The 22,500-nt window shown below is 39.7% G+C and overlaps 1 protein-coding gene across 1 annotated transcript; it reads left to right on the top strand.

The window, feature by feature from the left end:
• Positions 1 to 5,753: 5,753 nt before the first annotated feature.
• Positions 5,754 to 7,154, top strand: LOC135225328 (uncharacterized). The gene has a single exon (XM_064264661.1). It carries the CDS (start codon positions 5,754 to 5,756, stop codon positions 7,152 to 7,154), a length of 1,401 nt encoding a protein of 466 aa, XP_064120731.1.
• Positions 7,155 to 22,500: the final 15,346 nt, after the last annotated feature.

The following is a 22,500-nucleotide window of genomic DNA, read 5'->3' on the forward strand; positions in this document are numbered from 1 at the left end:
AAGTGAAATTTAGTTTGACGTAAGTGTCGACAAGAATTGATTGATTGATTGATTGATTGATTGTGAGTTATCTGGCATCACAACTACCAGGGTCACCAACGCTGAACACTAAATGTGATATTTTAACTTTTATAATATATTAAATAAAATTTAAAATACTTTTATTTTTATAAGAGATACATATAAATTTGATTTAGAAAAATAATAGAATAAATTTCTTATAAAAATAAAAATAAAATTCTGATAAAATAAAATTCTGATAAAAAGAATTGTTAATTATTCTGATCACATAACAGTAAAATTTTAAAAAAGGAAAAAAAAGAGAATGTACTAAGACAGCACAGCTGTCAGATATATTTGAGAACACCAGCTTCTTTGATAAAAGAGGTAACGTTATCAATACATATGCTTTCTCCCATCAGTTTTGCTATGCTATAATTACCACCTGCTTCACTACTATAAGCTAAAAAACTATTCCTAAGTTCCACTAGACTGGGACACTCAAGCAGCAAATGCCTAACGGTCAGCGGAACCAAGCAATCGTCACAGAAGGGCTCATTCTCCCCATCCATCAGATAGCCGTGAGTTAAACGCGTATGGCCAATATGTAATCTACACAATACAACCTCCCACTTCCTTGGTATTAGGTCATATTTCCAAGTGTGTGTCTGACTAGTAAATTCTTTCATTTTATTGGGGCCTCCTCTGTCCCACTGAAGTGCCCATAAATGCTGGATGGATTTCCATATATCAAAGAATGTATCACGATATGGAACAGGGCATTTTCTTGGTACCAAAGTTTGCGCTGCTGATTTGGCTAGCTTGTCTGCCTCTTCGTTTCCCGATATGTTCACATGGGCGGGAACCCAACAAAAAGAAACAATGCTGCCTCTTTACTGGTGCAAGAAGATCCACTGCAAGATCTTCAACACTAAGGGATGATCAGTATTAAAGACTTCCAGGGACTGTAAGGCACTTGTGGAGTCACAAAATGTTGTGTAGCTACACACTGGGAGTGTTGCAATAAGTTCAAGTGCTACTAGGATGCCATACAATTCAGCTGTAAAGTTTGAGGCAACAGAAGGAAGTACACCTCTTTGGTTAAAAGATTCGCTAAAAACTCCATATCCAACGCCGGCATTGGACTTTGAGTCATCAGTAAATATAAAACTTGTATCTATATGCTCTGATACATGCTCTAAAAATATTGCCCTCATTTCCTCATCAGATTTATCCCTCTTTGCTCCATTGAAGTACCTGCAGAATTTCACATCAGGTAACCTCCAGAGAGGAGTACTGGGATACACAAAGGGAATAATGGGAAATTTTTTTAATATTTGTATCCTCCAAAATTTTTTAAATTCTATAGCTAAAAGGAGTGGGATGCCTTGGATGACTTTTGTAAAAAAACGTTAAAAATATTTCTATTTGCTACAGCAAATGACAGAGATTTGGGGAGTCTTTGCACTCTAAACCAGTACCAAAGTAATGATGACTGGCGATAGAGTTCAAGGGGCATCTGTCCTGCATCAACTAGAAAACTAGATATTGGTGATGAATGGAAAGCTCTTGTGGCTATACGAATACCTGAATGATGCACTGAATCTAAAATTTTTAAAGTAGATGAGGAATCTGAAGAATATACTTCACAACCGTATGACAGCTTTGATAAGATTAAGAATTTATTAAGCTTTAGTAAAATATTTCTATCGGCTCCCCAACTGGTGTGAGAAAGCACCTTCAAGATGTGTAGAGCTTCTAGGCTCTTTGCTTTTATGTTTGATATGGGGGACCCAAGTCAATCTACTGTCAAAAACTAGGCCTAAAAAGTGTGCTTGTTCTACATATGGGATTCTACGGCCATACAAGTAGAGGCCTGGATCAGGTTGCACTCCCCTCATACGACAGAAGTGGACACCAGTAGTCTTGCTTACAGAGATTTTAAAGCCCTGTTTCTCAGCCCAACTTACTATTTTATTTATTGTTAATTGTAACTTTCTTTCGGCTACAGTCATCCGGGTGGCAGCAAAGGATATTAACAAGTCATCCACAAAAAGTGTCTTTAAGACCTCTCTTGGAATAACAGCTGCAACACTGTTTATGGCCAGAGCAAAAAGTGTTACACCGAGAACACTGCCTTGGGGAACACCTTCTTCTTGGCACCTTTTCTCTGATAAAGTACTGCCAACTTTAACTTTAAAATACCTACGATGTAAAAATGATATCACAAATAAAAGTAATTTGCCTCGTAGACCACTATTATGCATAGTCTTCAGAATCCCATGTCTCCAAGCAGTGTCATATGCCTTTTCTATATAAAAAAAATGCTCACATGTTGTTTGGAGGCAAAGGCTTCACAGACAGAGGCTTCAAGTTGCAGTAAGATGTGCAGGGTGGAGTGCATTTTTCAAAAACCACACTGAGAAGGTTTAGAATATTGTTGTGCTGTAGATACCACATCAGTCTTACATTTACCATTTTTTTCATCAATTTACATAAACAGCAAGTTGAAGGAATGGGGCAATAACTTGCTGCACAGAGAGGATCTTTTCCAGGCTTAAGGAATGGTAACATGGTAGCTAATTCCCATATGCTAGGGTAGCTGCTTTCATCCCATATTCTATTGATAATACTGATTATAAAAAGTTTTGTGTTCCTTGAAATGTGTTTAAACATTTCATAAGGAATCCTGTTGTTCTTCCATCGTTCTGAAATAATGTCCTGGGGAACTATCTGATTTTTCAGAGACTCAAGCGAAGTGTTCTGAAAACATATTACTAACTTCTTTGGCATCAGTGACATGATTATTATTCACTTTAAGTACTGGAGGAGGATTGGGTGTAAATTTACCCTGAATTTTTCTTATTTTCTTCCAAATGCTAAAGACTGGTGTTCTGCTGTTAATAGAGGATACATATCCGGCCCATGCTTGTCTTCTGGCAGCTTTCATGGCTTTTTGAAATCGTGCCCTACACTGTTTGTAAATGGTGACATTGTCCAAGGTGCGATGTCTATTGCACCTGGTCAATGATGACCTTGTAGCTCGGTGTAACAGCCTTAAGTCTTCTGACCACCACGGTACTGGCCGTCTCCTGAATAGTCCTTTAGTTCGAGGAATCGAGTGTAGACCTGCAGTATGTAATGTTCCATTGAGTAGATCAATGGCATCATCTACACTTGGGAAATCTTTTGCATCCCCCTCCAACTCACTCAAATCTTTGAATTTTCTCCAATTTGCTTTCTCTAAGCACCATCGTGGTGATCTCAGAATTGATGGAGCATCATTGGTGTAGATCACAATTGGAGAATGGTCACTGGTATGCCAGTCATCACTTGTTCTCCAACTAAAATCAATACTGCAGTTGGAGCTACATATTGAAAGGTCGATGCAGGAGACGGTGCCTGTCTGAATGTGATAATGGCTAGGTTCTCCAGTATTAAGACGACCTATATCTTAATTTTCTATTAAAGATGCTATCATATTCCCTTTTTGGTTTGACATTATACCTCCCCACAATGGATGTCTACTATTGAAGTCACCAAGCAGAAGAAATGGCTCTGGTAGTTGCTGCATCAAGTATATTAAGTTCTCTTGGGAGACATGGCTATTGGGTGGAATGTAAAGGGAACATAAAGTATATTTCCTTCTTAAATTAATTGTATCAACTGTAAGAAGGAACATAGTCCCAGAGATAGAAATTGTGAATCGTATAAGGACGAACAGGAATCTTTGCTTAAATCCCATGCAGAGCACATAAGTGTAGGCTATGCAAAGAAACTCTTAGCTAGGACAACTAAATATAGTGATGTGGTGAAACAGAAATATAAAAATTCAAGTACTCTCAGCAAACAACCACCACTAAAGAAAGAATCTCGTCCTTCTATGAGCAATCTAGCTCCTCAGCCTAAGGAAAGGAGCTCCATCCCTCGAACAAAACAACTTCCTGATTCAGAGCTTGAAATTGTTCAAGCTCCAGAGGCTTCCTCTGTGGGAGCTTCTCAAACCCCCTCTTTAGGGGTCTTTCAGGCTTCTTCAGAAGCCTCTCTAGAGGCATCCCAGGCAATCTCACTCCCAGATTTAGGGAACCTGTCACAAGAAAGATTGCAGACCTCAGTACCTCCATGTGGCAGAGGTACATCATGCAAATATGGAATGTGAAATTACAGGCAATAAAAGATCGCGTACCCATTCCACATCTCCTTTGTCACCTGCCCAAGTAAGGAAAGTCAAATGTAAAATTATGCCATCAGAAGTCTTCCTCCTCTGAGAGGCTGAATAGACCACCAAGAAAGAATAGCATGACCAAATCTCCATCAGGTAAGCCCTCTCTTTCAAGAGCTTCATATTCTTTATTTGGTCAGCCAACTAAAAATCTCTCCATAATGACATCTTTTGATATCGTGCAGTGGAATTGTAAAGGACTGCGTACACGTGCAGAAGAGCTAAAAGTCTTGTTGAGAGAGAGAAACAAAGGTATAGTGTGTCTGCAAGAAACCAAATTAGGCCCAGAGTTTTTTAATCCTGGGGTTAACTATGAGATTTTCTCCTCGGTCCCTCCTGCCGGTGACCGTGCACAGTGGGGAGCTGCTGCTATTGTGAATAAATCTTTGGAATACTCTCAAGTACCCCTTATTACAAATTTACAGGCACTTGCACTAAACATAATTTTAGAAAAGCAGATTACTGTCTGTTCCATTTAACTTCCTCCTAGATCTGCTTTCTCAGTGGCTGACATTCAGTCATTGTTAAATCAATTACCAGCACCATTCATGCTTCTAGGAGATTTTAATGCACACAATCCACTGTGGGGAGGTGACACTATAGATAATGGGGAAAATTGATAGAAGAAGTTATTAATAATAATAGTATTGTGCTTCTTAATGATGGTATGATGACTTACCATAACATACATTTTAATTCGTATTCAGCTATTGATTTGAGTATATGTTCCTCAGACATAGTTTTGGATTTTAACTGGTCTGTTGACAAATATCTGCACGTTAGTGATCACTTTCCTATGCATTTGAAGTTCGTCAGAAATTTTCCTACAGAAGCACCACCAAAATGGAAGGTAATGGAAGCAGACTGGGTAAAATATAAGACGGGTATAAGATTAGACAAATCTTATGAATCTTTTAAATGCCACTTAGAAGCATACGACTATTTTTCAAATACAGTATTAAAAAGTGCAGAGGCTGCTATACCAAGAACAAGTGGAAAACTACGAAGACCTGCTGTCCCTTGGTGGGATAAGAAATGTGCTGTTCTCAGGAAGATCACAAGAAGATGCTATAAATAATATAAGTCAAGTGGCACTTCTACTGCTAAGATATTATATCAACGAGCTATGGCCAAACAGCGTCGATATTTTCGTAGTGCATAAAGAAATACGTACATGGATATACTACATACATGGAATTAATTCAAAAACTCCATCCAGAGTAGTTTGGAAGAAAGTAAGAAAGCTTGGAGGGAAATTTTCTTCTCCTGAAACACCCTCTTTAAAGGTTGAAGATTCACTGATAACAAGTCCCAAAGATGTAGCTGAATACCTAGGTCAGCACTTTTCCCACATTTCAAGTGCAAGTAATTATTCAACTGACTTCCAGAGGATTAGGAAAACCCAGGTTCCTTTAGATTTATCTGGTGGTAATCTTGAAGCTTATAATGCTAAATTTCCTCTGCATGAGCTACAAGATGCCCTTTCTTCAATGGATGATACTTCTCTGGTGAGGATACTATCCTGTATGTAATGCTTCGACAGTTACCCGAGGAAGCAAAATCATACCTCTTGAAGATTATTAATAAAATCTGGGATACTGGAAATCATTTATCTTCCCCATTCAAACTAGAAGAAGGTGTTCCACAGGGGAGCGTGCTAAGTGTAACTTGTTTTACTGTTGCCATTGATAGAGTCATCAAAGAAATTTCAAATCCTGTACGGGCCTCACTTTTTGTTGATGATCTAGCTATTTATTGCACTGCATATGATGCTGAATTGGCTTGCAAGTATTTACAAAAATCCATCGACTCTCTCTGTCGATGGGCAAAACAAAATGGTTTTAGGCTCTCTACCAGTAAGACAGTTGCTGTTCACTTTACAAGGAGTAGACGTCAAGAAGTTGTACCAAATTTGAAACTTGATGGGTCTGTTCTACCATATGCGGATGATGTCAAGTTCTTAGGAATGATTTTTGATTCCAAACTCACATGGTTTAAGCATATTGAAAATTTAAAGTGCAAAGTAAAGAAATCTCTCAATCTTCTGAAAGTGGTCTGTGGCTTTAACTGGGGTGCAGATAAGAAAACTTTGCTACTACTATATGATGCATTATGTAGATCAAAGTCAGATTACGGATGCCAGATTTATTCACCAGCTTGCAAAAGTAAACTCCACGAACTTTATGTAGTCCAAATGGGTTTACGTATTTGCTCTGGGGCTTTTCCAACATCCCCCGTCGAGAGTCTTTATGTGGATACGCACCAACTTCCACTTGATTTACGACGTGAAGAATTAGGCCTCCGATACTTGATGAAGATAAAAAGTAATGCTAGCAATCCATCAAAAAAGGTTATTAATCAACTTGATGCTAGCAAATTCAAGCCAAGATCTTCTGTTCCATTCCAGATCCGGCTAAATGCATCTGTAAATGAAAATTGTATACTGACTCAGAATGTTCATGGATTGGCCCCTTCCAAAATTCCACCTTGGTTCATACCAAAAGCTGAACTGTGCAAGAAAAATATAGTAAAAAAGAACACCCCCAATGTAGAAATAAAGTCACTGTTTTTAGAACATGATGAAGTTCATAATAACGTCTATAAAATTTATACAGATGGCTCAAAGTCAAGCGAGGGAGTAGGTTTAGCTGTGCTCACTGATAATTTTTGTACTGTTGCAAAGCTACCTCCAGCTGCTTCAGTATATACAACTGAACTATCTGCTATTGTAAAAGCCCTAGATATAGCATATCATTCAAATAAGAAGTCTTGTGTCATATACTCAGACTGTAAAAGTGCTCTGGAAAGCCTGAACAGTTATAATTCTTCCCATCCTTTAGTACAAAAGGCTCGGGCGTGGCTGTTTCGCATTTCTTGTAGGCGTAAAACTACATATTTGTTGGATTCCTGGTCATGTTGGGATCCCAGGTAATGAAGAAGCAGACCGAGAAGCAAAGAGTGCCTTGTTCCCAAAGAGAAATTGATACAAATACGTAGAATCCCCCATTTTGATATGAAAATCTCTATTCGCAACTATATACAGTGGTACCTCGAGATACAAAAGGCTCAACTTACGAAAAACTCGAGATACGAAAGCCAATACGAAAAATTTAACGGCTCTACATACGAAAAGTTTTCAAGATACGAAAGGTTTCTGAAAGTCCGAGATTCGCCCGGATAACAATTTTGAAAATCGCACCGCGCGCCGCCATCTTAGTATACTAGTAGACTCGCCACCATCCTCCTGCTCTCCCATTGGTTCCTGATGCTAGTCGCGGCCATGAAATCCTTCTCTCCTATTGGCCAGTGTCCCTCCCATCATGCACCTACTATGTACACGTGGTGGCGTGGCTCGGCCACTCGGTACCAGCATTGTTATAGTACGCACACAGTATTTGTTTTCGGGATCGTCAATGTGTACGTAATATTTAAAAAAAAAGTGACCAAGATCTCTCACATGGGATAAGTGATCAAGGTCTCTCTCATGGGATAACTGGAAACTTTGCAAGGTTGGTAGAATCTCCACTCCCAAATCAGTTGCAGAGAGAGCATTTGGTTGAACAGGGTTTTGATGGACACCAGGGCCAACAGAGTCATGAGGTGCAAAAAAAGAAAGTTGAAATTCTGTAAAAAAAAAAAAAAAAAAAAAAAAAAAAAAAAAAAAAAAAAAAAAAAAAAAAAAAAAAAAAAAAACTACGTAAAGTAAAACAGTAAAAAAAAAAGTTAAAAATAAAAAATAGAAGAAAAAAAACGGCAGAAATTAAAGCAGCTTTTCATAAAGTGCAATCATTTGTAGAAGACACCCCCCGAAAAGGCTCACACAGGAACATTGTGAAAAGTACGTAGGCAGAAGCAATCTTCCTTGGATAGTTACGTTGTAGTACGTACGTATATTTTTTAAAGTGTATGTACGTACATATTACATAAAAAAAAAAAAAAACGGCAGAAATTAAAGCCGCTTTTCATAAAGTGCAACCATTTGTAGAAGGACAACCCCCAAAAATAAAGGCTCACACAGGAAACCATTGTGAAAAAGTAGGCAGAGGCAAAATCTTCCTTGGATAGTTACGTATGGTACCGCTAGCCTCACTCGCAAAGGTGAGCCTTCCACATTTTATGACGTTACAGTAATAATATTTCTTGTACACTAATATACACTTTATTTACAGGTTTTGCATTTTTAGTCTTAATTTAGGTATTGAATGGTCCAAATTGTTGTAGTATTTCATTGTTTATGGGTCAATTTAGCTTTATTATGAAATTTAATGGGGTGTTTTTGGAGGGCTTGGAATGGATTAGCCATTTTACATGTAAAATGTGGTCCAAGATACGAAAACCTCATGATACGAAGGGCGCCTCGAAACGGATTAATTTCGTATCTCAAGGTACTACTGTACGTACTAAGAAAGTGGCAGGAGCGATGGTCATCTCCCCTTCTTGCTAATAATAAGTTAAAAACAATTAGACCTCAAGTAAGAATTTGGCAATCATCCTATCAAAGGGACAGGGGGACTGAAGTTATTTTAACAAGGTTGAGAATTGGTCACTGCCGAATGACGCACAGTTTTCTTCTTGATGGTGGTAGTGCTCCAGTGAGTTTTCACTGTGATAGCCCTTTGACAGTTGAGCACATTCTGGTTCACTGCATCAGGTATGTAAATGAGAGGCGGATGTACCATCTAGATGGTAAAACTATATCTGAAATTTTAGGAGACAACATCGATGTTGGCCCTGTTATGAGTTTTTTAAAGGCTTGTGGATTTTATAAAAATGTCTAGTATGTAATTTTATATAGATATAATTATTAATTTTTTTATTTTTATTTTTATCATAAATGGTAACTTTTAATTCCATTAGAAATTTAATCTTGATTTTACCGTTTTAAACATTAATCATCAGAGTATCTATTTTAAACTCATTATTTATATCATTCCCATTGAACTCATTACTATTTATATTTCCATTTCTATTCATTATCACTATAGTGCTGAATGACTCTATGGGTCCCAGTGCTTGGCTTTATGCCAAAATCACATATTCCATTCCATTCTTAATTAATTCGTACAGCTACAGCTTGAGTGGAGTATTTAGTTTCACTTGGTAGTGTGGAGCATCTCGATGGATGTAGATGAGGGATCCGCCATGATTTCCCACCTCTAAATCAATTTAGTTCTATAGTGAACATATTCCCTAGGACAAGGTGTATATTCACCTAGCATGGTCTCTTGCAAACATACCCCTACAGGGGAGTGCTCATAGATCAAAAGCTTTACTTCCTCATACTTTGCTGGCAGTCCCTGACAATTCCATTGAATAATGGAAATTAATTTATTTATGTTTGGGACCAACATTATGGTTCCTTTTTACAAGACTGGGAGAGCTCTTTTTTTCTACTAGGGGGAGGCATTTTAATGGAAAGTTTTGTTGGCTTCTTGGGTGGAGTTATCGCCTTCGTAGAGCCAACATCTTTTCCTTCCGTGTCCTTGACACTGAAGGGTTTTTGTTTCTTCACTCTCCATCTCGATAGAGATGGAGAGAGCAGAGGTGTTCTCTAAAGAGACCATCTCAAGTGTCTTTGAATTGCTGGCAGTAGCCAGCTCTGCCTTTAATGAGGCAGAAGTATCAGTGAGGACTGGCACTTGGGGACCAGCATCTACTGGTTTGTCCTCCAAAGAGGAGTTGGCACCAACAGAAGCCGGCACCAGACCAGCAACCACTGTCCTTGCCTCCAAAGAGGCAGATGCTGGAGGGTGTCTCAACTGGCACTTCAATTTTATTCAATCCCATACTAGTGTCTTTCTTGTTGATTCTAGTGAACCTTGTCTTTACATTCTCATCATCAATTGACTCTAATGATTCAGTTAGCTCTCTCTTTAATGATTCTTTATTTGATTCTAACTTTGTGCTCCTAACTTGGGTTTTTTTATTTGTCTCTTTCTTAATGTTTATTAATTTTGCTACTACAGTAGCAAAACTTAGACCGGGTCTTACAATCTTTACTTTGGCTCTCTCTTGTGCTTCCTTAAATGTTGTTCTTTCTATTACTCTGATTGCCTGGATTTCTTTTTTGAGTAAATATACATCACACTGCTGAGATGATGATGCATGTCCCTCACCACAGTGAACACATTTAGGTTCCCTGGTGCACATACCATGCTCATCTTCTCCACAGTTGACACAGACTGCAGGATTTTCTTGCAATTTGGATCGGCATGATTGTAGGGTGTGTCCAAAATGCTGGCAATGGAAACACCTTCTGGGTCCGGGATGTACTGTTTTATCTTAAACCTATACCAGGCTGCAGAGAAATATTCCAGAAGTCTTAAAGTCTCAAAAGTCAATATTAAAGTGGGCTGAGGTATTCTATTATTAACAACCCTCTTTGACATCCTGTCCACCTTTATTACACCTTGGTCTTTTAATTCTGTTAAAAGTCTCTCCTCAGAGAAAGGCATCAACTGAGGAGCATAAATCAAACCCTTGCTGGAGTTCAGGCTGGAGTGGGGGCTGCACTCAACCGTAACTCCTGCAAGGTCCAACAATCCCATCAACTTAATGCTCTCCTCTGGCGAGATGCTTTCTACAAGGAGCATATTTCCATTTTGCGGTTCTATTTTTGGCTGTCTGCCACAACATTTCACGATTTCCATGTTTACTTGAAATATGTCTATATTGTCACCTTTAAGCTCAGGTATTTATTGAAAGAATTGTGTACAAATATCCCGGGAGCTATTTCATACTTTTTATTTTTCTTCATAGCAAATTGTTCCAGTGTGACAATACTGGAGCCAGATGCTTTTTGTTGAGATTTCTTGGCCGTATACCTACTCGCATAGCTTTGGGTCATCAACTGTGTCCATCTGTCATTCGGCCTAGGTGTACTACATTGATCATGCGGACCGACCATGAAAATTTGAAGTTTGGGTTCCGTGGACAAGTCCTTTGACAAAAGCATAGGGTCATCAGCAGAAATAGGGGGTTGGGGGGGCGGTTGCCATAGAACATAAAAAGTGAATTCATCCAGATATTCCTTATACCCACCATGGAGTCACACTTAGACGGGTCATCCCTTTAATTAGGGTCGTCCTAGGGGTAATTACCAGATATACACCCTATCTCCAGTGCTAAGGCGTCGTGATGTCCGTCGAGATCAGACCCAGCATTGAGGATGGGGTTTGACATTAAACTTTCCCCTTGCTCGCCGATGTCGGGTACTAGAGTTTTACGGGTGAGGTGGCATGCCATCCATCATCACCCTCCTTAAAATCCGAAGAATAAGTCTAAATCATGTCCAAAACCAAGCCAATAGCCATCATCATAAATTCCATACCTTATAGGGGGAAGAGGCAGAAAGATGAAATGTTTTTAGTAGAAGGAAAAGGGCTGACTTATTTACTTGGATCAACAGCTGGGCACCAAGGCCCAGTGAGAAAGCAGTTCCCACCAGGCATCAGGGCCCAGCTGCTGAACCCTAAGCCCCCATCCTCGGCAAGGCTTCAGCATCTGGGGGGTGTCGACAAGAAAATGCTCACTTTCTTCATCAGGGGAAACTTTTACTTATGAGCTCAGATAATTGCAGCAAGTTAAAAATGATACTGTTTGCTTTATTAGAAATTTTTTTTTGTTATATGTATAAGATTATTGCTTAATAACCACTGGTTCTTAGATACAATTCTGAGTCACTTTACTATTTTAATGTCTTGCTGGTATTCTGATGATTTGAAATGTTTCTAGGCAACTGATTGATCAGTTGAGACCAATTCATTTGTCAGTGTTATCAAGAAATGTGTTCCAAATTGGTTGGAAAACCCTTGACCTTTGTAGAAAAAAAAAAGTTGTTCATATACGAAACAAACCTTCGGTCTTAACATGAGGATAATACTAGCGCCAAGCTGGAAGCTGGTAGAATTAATAACAAACTTGTGAGATCCAGGGAATATTGGCATCTATACCAGGTCACAGGGTATTGTAGTTCCCAGAATGCCCTTGGCATCTTTTAACCCATTGGTTACTTTCCTATCGCCTTCAAGAAAGGACGTGATTACGTTCTATCTGTTTTAAAGCCGGTTTAGTTTGCCCGATTTTATTCATATATTGCTTTTTTCTCTCTCTGGGTGATCTCAGTGTGGGTGTGATCTGCTAGGTGTGTGTACATTGTGAGATGGAAAATTTTGCTTCACCAACAGGAATTTCTTCAGGTTCTCGCAGGAGACAAAGGAAATGCCCTGGAGTGAGTGGGTTTCCTTGTTCAAGATTTTTGACATCGGTGTCTACAGATCCACATCCAACGTGTAGTTAGGTGCAGGGAAAAGCCAACGGAGATTGGAGGACAGTAATAGATTTGTCAACATTGAATCTGTTTATAAGGAAAACCAGATTCAGAATGGAGACCCCAAAGACAGTTCTAGCAGCAGTCAGGGACAAGGACTTTATGCTGACAATAGACTTGAAGGACGCATACTTTCAGATCCCAGTCCATCAGTCTTCCAGGAAATTTCTCTGCTTCAATCTTGCACAGAAAGTTTTCCAATTCAGAGTCCTGTGCTTCGGATTGACAACATCTCCGCGAGTTTTTACAAGAGTATTCACTCTTGTGTCAACATGGGCGCATGCTCAGGGGATCAGGCTAATAAGTTACCTAGACGACTGGCTGGTGATAGCAAAGTCCAGAGAAAAATTACTTTGGGGACAGGGTTACTCTTCTGCAGTTTTGTCACAGCGTAGGCAAATCAGGAAAAGTCAAAGTTGGATCCAAGTCAACGGCTGGTGTGTCTGGGTATGATTATAGACACAGTAAAAGCCAAAGTGCTCCCAGCAGACCAGAGGGTAGAGAAATGCAAACAAGTGGTGAATGCCTTTCTGGAAAAGCAAACACAGCCAGCAAAAAAGTGGCAAATAGTACTGGGAATTCTAAGTTCCTTGGAGAAGCTAGTACCACACGGGAGACTACACCTTCGATCATTGCAATGGAGGATGAAGGAGTTTTGGTCGCCAACGGTAGATCGCCCATACGAGCAAATTCCCTTGTTGACAGAGGTGAGGAAAGACCTACTGTGGTGGGTGCAGGACAACAATCCGACAGTGGGAGTTTCCCTTCAGCAACCCTCTCCGGACCTCTTGCTGTTCTCGGATGCGACACTCGAAGGTTGGGGCACCCACATGGAGGAGCTGATGATTTCAGGGAAGTGGGGTTGAGAACTCCATATAAACATGTTGGAGTTAAAAGCAGCGTTTCTGGCACTACAGGATTTCCGAGAGAGGGTGAAGGGGCAATCAGTGGTGTTGATGTCAGACAACACCACAATAGTAGCTTATGTAAACAAGCAAGGAGGCCTGGTATCTCAGCAGTTACACCTGGTGACAGTTCAACTTCATCAGTGGGCTGTAGAGAACTTAGTAGACATCAGAGCCAGATACATTCCAGGAAAAAGAAACATAGTGGCCGACAAATTGAGCCGCAGAGACCAGATCCTAGGAACGGAGTGGTCCTTGCATCAAGAAGTAGTGGACAGAATGTTCATATTGTGGGAAAGGCCGATCATAGACCTATTCTCAATCAGGTACAACAATAAGTTGGAAGTGTATTGTTCAGTAGTCCCGGACGAAGAGGCAGTAGCAGAAGATGCACTACAACACCCATGAGACAATCTGGACGTGTACGCATTTCTTCCATTTTGCCTAATCCGTCAGGTTCTGAACAAGGTAATACGGTCTCAGAACCTCAAAATGACTCTGGTAGCCCCTTTGTGGCCGAAGGCAGAATGGTTTCCAGATCTGTTGGAACTCCTAATAGATGTGCCGAGAGAGTTACGTCCGTGGGACAACGTACTATGTCAACCGCACGTGGAGAGGTACCATCAGTCGGTGCAGTCCTATCACTTCACGGGGGGAGACTGTCAAGTATCTCCTGTGAGTGAAAGGCTTTGCTCAGAAAGCAGCAACACAGATGGCAGGAAATATCAGAAGGTCATCTGCAGCGGTCTACCAAGGAAAATGGTTCGCGTACTGTGATTGATGTCGTAGAGGGAACTTGTCTTCACTCGGAACCACTATTCAACAGTTAGCAGATTTTCTGATATATCTCAGGACAGAAAGGCATATGTCTGTATCTGCTGTAAAGGGATACAGGGCTGCTCCAGCCTCGGTCTTGCGGATGGAAGGTGTGGACATTTCTTCTTCATGGGAGATGGTTATGTTAATGAAGAGTTTAGAGCAGTCCTGTTCCCCGAAGGAACTAAAAGCTCCAGATTGGGATTTGACCATGGTACTGAATAGTCTTACAAAACCCCCATACGAGCCATTGACACAGGTCACAGATAGAAGCTTGACCCTGAAGGCAGTCTTCTTATCGGCCCTAGCCTCAACCAAAAGGGTTGGGGAGCTACATGGTCTGTCATATGTGGTGAAGCATTCGAGAGGTTGGAAGTCTATGGATTTCGAGTTTGTCCCAGAATTTGTGGCCGAAACTCAAAACCTATCAGTAATGGATGGCAGATTCGACTCCTCTTCCATACCTTCTCTGGGAGAATTTGTAGACAATGACCCTGAAGAAATGCTTCTACGTATAACCTGTCAGGGTACGAAGAGCGTACTTAAAAAAAATGAGGCATCTCAGGCCGTGGTGCCGAAGGCTTTTTGTAAGTACAGGACGGAACAAAAAGGAAGTGCCCAGGAACACAATATCGTTTTGGCTGAGAGAAACAATCAGGAATGCATACATGACAGAAGACAGAGGGTCAAATAGCCTGGAGAGAGCTAGAGCTCATGACATCAGGGGCTTGAGTGCTTCTTTGGCATTCAAGAAACAACTTTCACTTCCTTTTATTTAAAAGATGTTGCCCATAGATTCTTGGGCACTTTTTCCTTGGGTCCAGTGGTGGCTGCCCAGCAGGTGGTATAGCTCATCCAGTACCCCTGGCTGGTCAGTTTGTGTCTAGTCTAAGAGAAGGTATGAAAGTAAAATGAATGAGATGACTGGTCACTTTACTACAGGTAGTATGAAGGAGAGTACCATCATGAGCTGGAACGGACTAGATGCAGGTGAGGGGGACAGCCATACTGTAAAGATAATTTGGAGTATAGTATACTTTTCAGTAGCAACACACTCCTCTCAATAATAGGGAGAGAGTGGGGTGATAATAGATCCAGATACAAGGGACAGGAGTGGTTTATGAGAACGGATAGCTCTCCACCTTCTGTAATGCAATAAACCATGGCATTGTATGAACACCCAGAGAGGGAAACCAATAGATTTTCATATATTTTTGGTTCAAAGGCTAGTAGTCCATTGTCTTAGAATACAGCTACTATTCGGAAATGGATAAAGGTGGCAAACTCCCAGTCGGTTATAGAGACTTACCTCCCACCAATAAGTAAGTCTATCCTAATGTTAAGACCGAAGGTTTGTTTTGTATATGAACAAATTACAACTTTTTAACCAATTTGTATTTTTCATAACTAACAAACCTGAGGTCTTAACACATATTACCAGCGAAGGGTGTCCCCCCCCCCCCTTGGTATTTAATATTTGGTATGTGTTTAGCCTGAGCGTTAGTCGAACTGATAACCCTCAGTCTCTCTCTCTCTCTCTCTCTCTCTCTCTCTCTCTCTCTCTCTCTCTCTCTCTCTCAAAGCGATCACTGGCAAAAGCCCTCTCTCTCTCTCTCTCTCTCTCTCTCTCTCTCTCTCCTCTCTCTCTCTCTCTCTCTCTCCATTCCATCAGATCATCAAATCAGAGTCGGAGTTTCAAAAAATATAACGTTTTATTCAAAGTAAAGTACTAGTTGAATAACTCAAGTTCTTACAGGATCAACAATGGAAAGATAATAGTTCAAGTCTCACAGACAACTAACGCAGATAACCCCCCGGTATTTAAATGTCTTAATCAGTAATTAGTCACCCCAATTATCTCTTCTCCAAAATACAGTCCCCTCACTAGGACACTCGGTCCCCTAGGACACTCGGTCCCCTCACTAGAACCGCATGTTTAAAAGACACGAGAAGATACTCGTAAGCACACACAATTGTAAAGACAAAGGCAAAAGATTAAATGAAATGGAACATCTTTACAAAATGTCAAACAGACAACAAGCCATCCCTTTGGTTAAAGTATGATAACACTTACCCATCACAGCTTGGAAAATCACACACTTTAACCAATGTAACTTTCGCAGAGTTATCCCAGCATACTGCCTTTTCTCCCGTAGCTGTCTCCCCAGTTCTCGGCTAAACCAAGCCGTTATCAACGGACATAGTTAGTACACGTACAGACGAATTCACACTCCTCGTCAGCGCCCCAATTAACTGGTCGCAGCCAGTTTTCAAAGGCACCTTGAACAAGCCCTCCCGAACTCACATACCCACAGAACGAACATTGACCTGCTTAAATAAGCATCTTCGTATCACACCATCCCAGAAATGATTTATCAGCTTTCTTAGGTCGTCACTTAGGACTCTGTCTCCATGGGAAGTTAAAAGTGACCAGTCTTCACATTCCAAGAAATGTCACAACGATACATATTATCAGTCTTTATTTATTACAGTAGCTCGGCCACTACCCTGGCTAGCCCCTGCCTAGCCATAGGCCACATAAAACAGCTCAATATATGAAACACATTGGCCGGCTTAAAAAAAAAATATAAGTAACTGCACGTCTCTGGCATTATAAAGTAATGTCTATCACTCTTAATCTCAAATAACACTTGGGTGCATAAATGTTCTCATTTTGGATTTTTGAATATCCCTCTTTGTCTGCAACTTCCTGCACAGACTGTAGCAAGCTGTATGAAGGTGGAATGTCTCCCTGTAGAAGACTTCTAACGGCTTCTGTAGATCCAAAAGCGCTGTAGAACTCCGTAGGCTCGTAGAAACTCTTGTAATTACCCTGGCAAACGACAGCAACATCTCTGCAGGGCTGGTGGGCATCTTGGTAGCGTCGGGGAACGACGATTATGTTGTGTTTAAGTATGTCAGTCAGGTCATCGGTCAATCAAAAAAAAAAAAAAAAAATTAACCCCAGACATATTCTTCTATCAAATAATGACCTCAAAAATTCAGAAATACTAACTGAACGTCTCCCAATTAACTCCATTTAATATGACCACCAAATCATAAGTCATTATCACAACTCGCAAAGGAAAACAAAAAAATTAAGTTCTCTAACTCAATTCTCCAAACTCACACACTAACACACACAGTCCAAAACTCACAGTAACTCCACGGACTTCTGCACTCACATTTCAAACTCGAAAGTTCTCACAAGCAAAAAAAAGAAAAAAGGTAATGAGCCCAAGAAAAAAAGATTATGTAACAAGCCCAGACCCAAAAATCAAAAATGTTTTCTCAAGCTCTGATATTTCAGCAACCCACAATTAGTAAAAATCTCCAATGTTTAACAGCAAAAACCCTTTACTGCTCACATGATTAATTTCAAAACACCCATTTATGAAAATCACAAATCCCGATAAATTACATCTCCCGTCCAAAAAGAAATGCTTTTTAAAGCTCACTCCCCAATTACATCTCTCGTAGGAAAAGGAAAAAAGAAAAAAGAAAAAAAAATTATAATAATAACAGGAATAATAATACGTGAATTCTCCCCATCACAAAGCACATAATATATGCGTGATATACATAACCCCGTGTTTTCCCCAAGAAATGCAATATGCATAGTTACGGAATTTTTGCCATCGCAACTATTCATCGACCGGACACGGCCAGAAAGCAACCCATTACACATGCACTTTCATGAAATGCTATGGTCAACATTTCCAGATATTGCAAAACTCTGAGCAATCACCACTAGAGGAAGAGAGTCATCACACCGGACTCATCACAGCACTTGTCAGCAAAAAAATCCTTCTGCGGACATGTGTGCTCGAACTGCAGCATGAAAAAAATGTCTAGTCAGACTTCCAACTTCAGAAACTCATGATTCTAAAAAAAAGGTTCTATACTGACACTAAGTTAGCACATTTTACAAAATTATCTCCAGGATATGACTAAGCTGCTCAAAGATTGTCCCGAAGACATATCTCTCACATGACACTGCCCAATTATAAAAAAAATGATCACCTATTCGGGATAAAAAGCTACGATAAACTTGTAATACAGCAATTATACTCACCTCCAATTAGTCACGAAACCGAAAAGAAAGAACCACAGAACTCTTCTCTTGGCTCGAAAAACTCCCAGAGAGAAAAAAAAAAAAGTCATAACCACAAAAAAAAGGTCAACCGCCAAAGATTAATGCCATCTCCATATATATATAAATCACCATCTTAATTATAACACCACTCCAGTGATAAAAATATTTCCTCCATTTAATTAATAACCACACCACACCATATTCCCTCTTATTTCCCCAATAAGCACGTGTTAATAAAACCACCACTCCAGCAATAAAAAATATTCACCTCTGTTTCGGCAAATAAAAAATATGTACCTCTATTTCACCAATAACTCCATGTGGAATAAAACAGTTCTCCAAGAAATATATTAAATCTCCAAGCAGGATAATCAAAAATGAAATCCCATCTCCAAAAAAATGCACTTATAGCACCCAGCTGACACAATCACAAATATTGCCCATGTATCTCCTCAAAAGTGTCCATTTGCAACAAAGATGGCTGCAAAATAATTGAATTAAACATAGCTCTCACCACCATAGGCAAATATCAAATGGCCAAAATATTATATCTCCAATATATTATATCTCAAATTATATCTCCAAAATAATATACCTCCAATTCTCCAGAGAATAACTCAATGTTATAGTCAAAAACTATAAACTCTCTCCTTAGCATAACTGCTGAGAAAGGGCAATAACTCGGCAAATAAAATTGTCCAGGAAATTCTAGAAAAACTCACCAATGTGCCACAACTCATTAGAACAACACTCCAAATTCAGTGTCTAAGCAAAGACTTCTCCATATGCACTACGACTTAGGCCACTAGAAACTTAGCCAAGTTTCCTATCTCTGGCAAAATTGTCACAAATACAACAAAGGTATTGTGCAAGAAACCCACAACTTCTGGAACACAAATATCCAGAGAAAAAAAAATGTAGTGCCATTACGTATGCATTAAAAAAAATGCAAAAATTCTCCCATAAATCTCTTTGCAGCATCAAACGGCTGAAATTACAAACACACCACATTCCCGAACAGTGACTGCAAGTCACAAACTGAGACATAAAAAATTCTCACACAAACTGGAGAGAAAAAATAAATTCAAATTCACCCATGATAAAAAAAAAAAACCTGTGTCAGCGATGGCTAACTTCCAAAAAAAGGATAAAAGAAAAATCAACGGCACTTTTAACTATCCCCGTGACTCACTTAGATGTCAAGCAATTATCTGCTGAACTCATAAAAAAAGAAAAACAAAAAAATGTGTTGTTAGTTCCTCCTAAATTAAAAAAAAAAACCACCACCCTTGACAGCATTACAACACCCATGTATTAGTATATAAAAAAAATCACCAGTATTAGAAGTAACATTATCAGCAGTATCACCAAAATTGCTATCATCAAAATCACCAGTATTAGTATAAAAAAAACATCAATGTTAATGCTTGCCCATTCACCAAAATTCAGCACAAAATTCACAAAAAGTTCAGCAAAATTCAGCACAGTTCACCACGATTCAGCCAGATTCATCACTCATGAACTACTGACATATTCTCTAAAGTCACAAAAACTCAATAAATAATTAACCTCAAGACTTCTCCCATAATTCATTGTAATAATTCTCCATAATATAATTATCTGTAATAATTATAAAATAATCTCCCATGAAACATCTCAAATCATGATAATTCTACTTAAGTACCCCCCCCGTAAAATATCTTGAGTAATAATAATAATAATAATAATAATAATAGTAATAATAATTCTCTATAGTAATAATTCTCCTGCAAATATCTCAAGTAAGGGCATTAATATTGCCAATCCACAGTATACACCAATATTGCCAATCCCCCAGTATACACCAAATACAACACGAGGCACCCACCCACCACCAGGCACATACAACCCCATCACCACTCCCGGGTAACATCATCATTCAGCAGTGACATCACCAATTGACAACATCAGTCATCACCACACAGCACCATTTTAAAGTAATCTCTCCAACACAATAAAAAAATAATAATCTCTGTGTCCCATTATAATTGTGCCTTCCAAAGCATAAGGAAAACTTACACCACATCCCATATGCATTTCATTTCCTTTTCTCTTCACTCAAGAGAAAGAAAATCTCTTTCTTAAAAAAAAACCCTATGGGCATCTCACATCATCAACCAATCGTTATCAGCTGATGTCCTGGCATTGGAAATTCATTATCAAGGGCAAATTCTTCCTCCAATACCCCGATACAAAAAAAAAAAGTTCACTCCCCACTAAAAAAAAAAAAAAAAAAAAAGTTTCACCCTCCCCTGGGCGTTAGAACACCCTCTACCGTGAACAGTGTTTGAGTACCCCAGAGGCAGATCACTACTACCCTCCCCTTGCAATACCCCTGTGGGTTGGATAGCAGAAAATGTGCTGAGCGCGTAAGAACAAGTGGGCGTTCTTTGTCCAAGCAAAAAATGCAATTCAAGCACAGTTTCGCCTGTATGAAAAAACACAAAGAAGAATGCGTCTCTTCTAAACATGCACCGGTAAAAAAACTACATCACTTTCTACCACCATGGGAAAAAAATGTGGTATCCTAAACCAATCCCACAATTCACAAAATGATAAAAAAAAAAAACCAGGACTATAAAACAAATTTTGTAACACTCACCGCTTCATAATGAGAGAGAACCCGGAATCTGCGCAAAACACGCTAATAGACACACACACGGATCTCTCGGGAACCGCACTCGATGATTTCACACACACAAGCCAGACTGAGTGTAACTCCCTCGAGGCAGCTCGCTCTGGGCAAAATTGATGACTCTCGTTCAATTGTCTTTGCTCAGTACTACCACTAGATGGACACACCTTAACCCCCACAAGTTATTAACTGAAATACAACGCATTCTCAAAATTATACTAATCTCACCAAAGGCTTTTTCTTTCGAACACCGCTAACTATTATGCCTGTGACATGATTATAACCCCTTTTCCTATCAAAAAAAAAAAACATCTATGTCTAACTGGTCACCAGTCTCTTCGTTAGCGTACCTACAGCTTATAAAATATATAAAAAGCCTCTTAAACCACCTGCCACCAACTATTACCAGCGAAGGGCGTCGCCCCCCCGGTATTTAATATTTGGTATGCGTTTAGCCTGAGCATTAGGCGAACTGATAACCCTCAGTCTCTTCTCTCTCTCTCTCTCTCTCTCTCTCTCTCTCTCTCTCTCTCTCTCTCTCTCTCTCTCTCAAAGCGATCACTGGCAAAAAGCCCTCTCTCTCTCTCTCTCTCTCTCTCTCTCTCTCTCTCTCTCTCTCTCTCTCTCTCTCTCCATTCGATCAGGTCATCAAATCAGAGTCGGAATTACAAAAAATATAACGTTTTATTCAAAGTAAAGTACTAGTTGAATAACTCGAGTTCTTACAGGATCAACAATGGAAAGATAATAGTTCAAGTCTCACAGACAACTAACTCAGATAACCCCCAGGTATTTAAATGTCTTAATCAGTAATTAGTCACTCCAATTATCTCTTCTCCAAAATACAGTCCCCTCACTAGGACACTCGGTCCCCTAGGACACTCGGTCCTCTCACTAGGACACTCGGTCCCCTCACAAGAACCGCCTGTTTAAAAGACACAAGAAGATACTCGTAAGCACACACAATTGTAAAGACAAAGTCAAAAGATTAAATGAAATGGAACATCTTTACAAAATGTCAAACAGACAACAAGCCATCCCTTTGGTTAAAGTATGATAACACTTACCCATCACAGCTTGGAAAATCACACACTTTAACCAATGTAACTTTCACAGAGTTATCCCAGCATTCTGCCTTTTCTCCCGTAGCTGTCTCCCCAGTTCTCGGCTAAACCAAGCCGTTATCAACGGACATAGTTAGTACACGTACAGACGAATTCACACTCCTCGTCAACGCCCCAATGAACTGGTCGCAGCCAGTTTTCAAAGGCACTTTGAACAAGCCCTCCCGAACTCACATACCCACAGAACGAACATTGACCTGCTTAAATAAGTATCTTCGTATCACACCATTTGAGAAATTATTTATCAGCTTTCTTAGGTCGTCGCTTAGGACTCTGTCTCCATGGGAAGTTAAAAGTGATCAGTCTTCACATTCCAAGAAATGTCACAACAATA

Source organism: Macrobrachium nipponense, chromosome 13 (genome assembly GCF_015104395.2).
Source record: "Macrobrachium nipponense isolate FS-2020 chromosome 13, ASM1510439v2, whole genome shotgun sequence".
NCBI lineage: Eukaryota > Metazoa > Arthropoda > Malacostraca > Decapoda > Palaemonidae > Macrobrachium > Macrobrachium nipponense.

Excerpts from the sequence above, each read along its gene's own strand:
- LOC135225328 (XM_064264661.1), top strand. The coding sequence starts at position 5,754 with ATGCTTCGACAGTTACCCGAGGAAGCAAAATCATACCTCTTGAAGATT.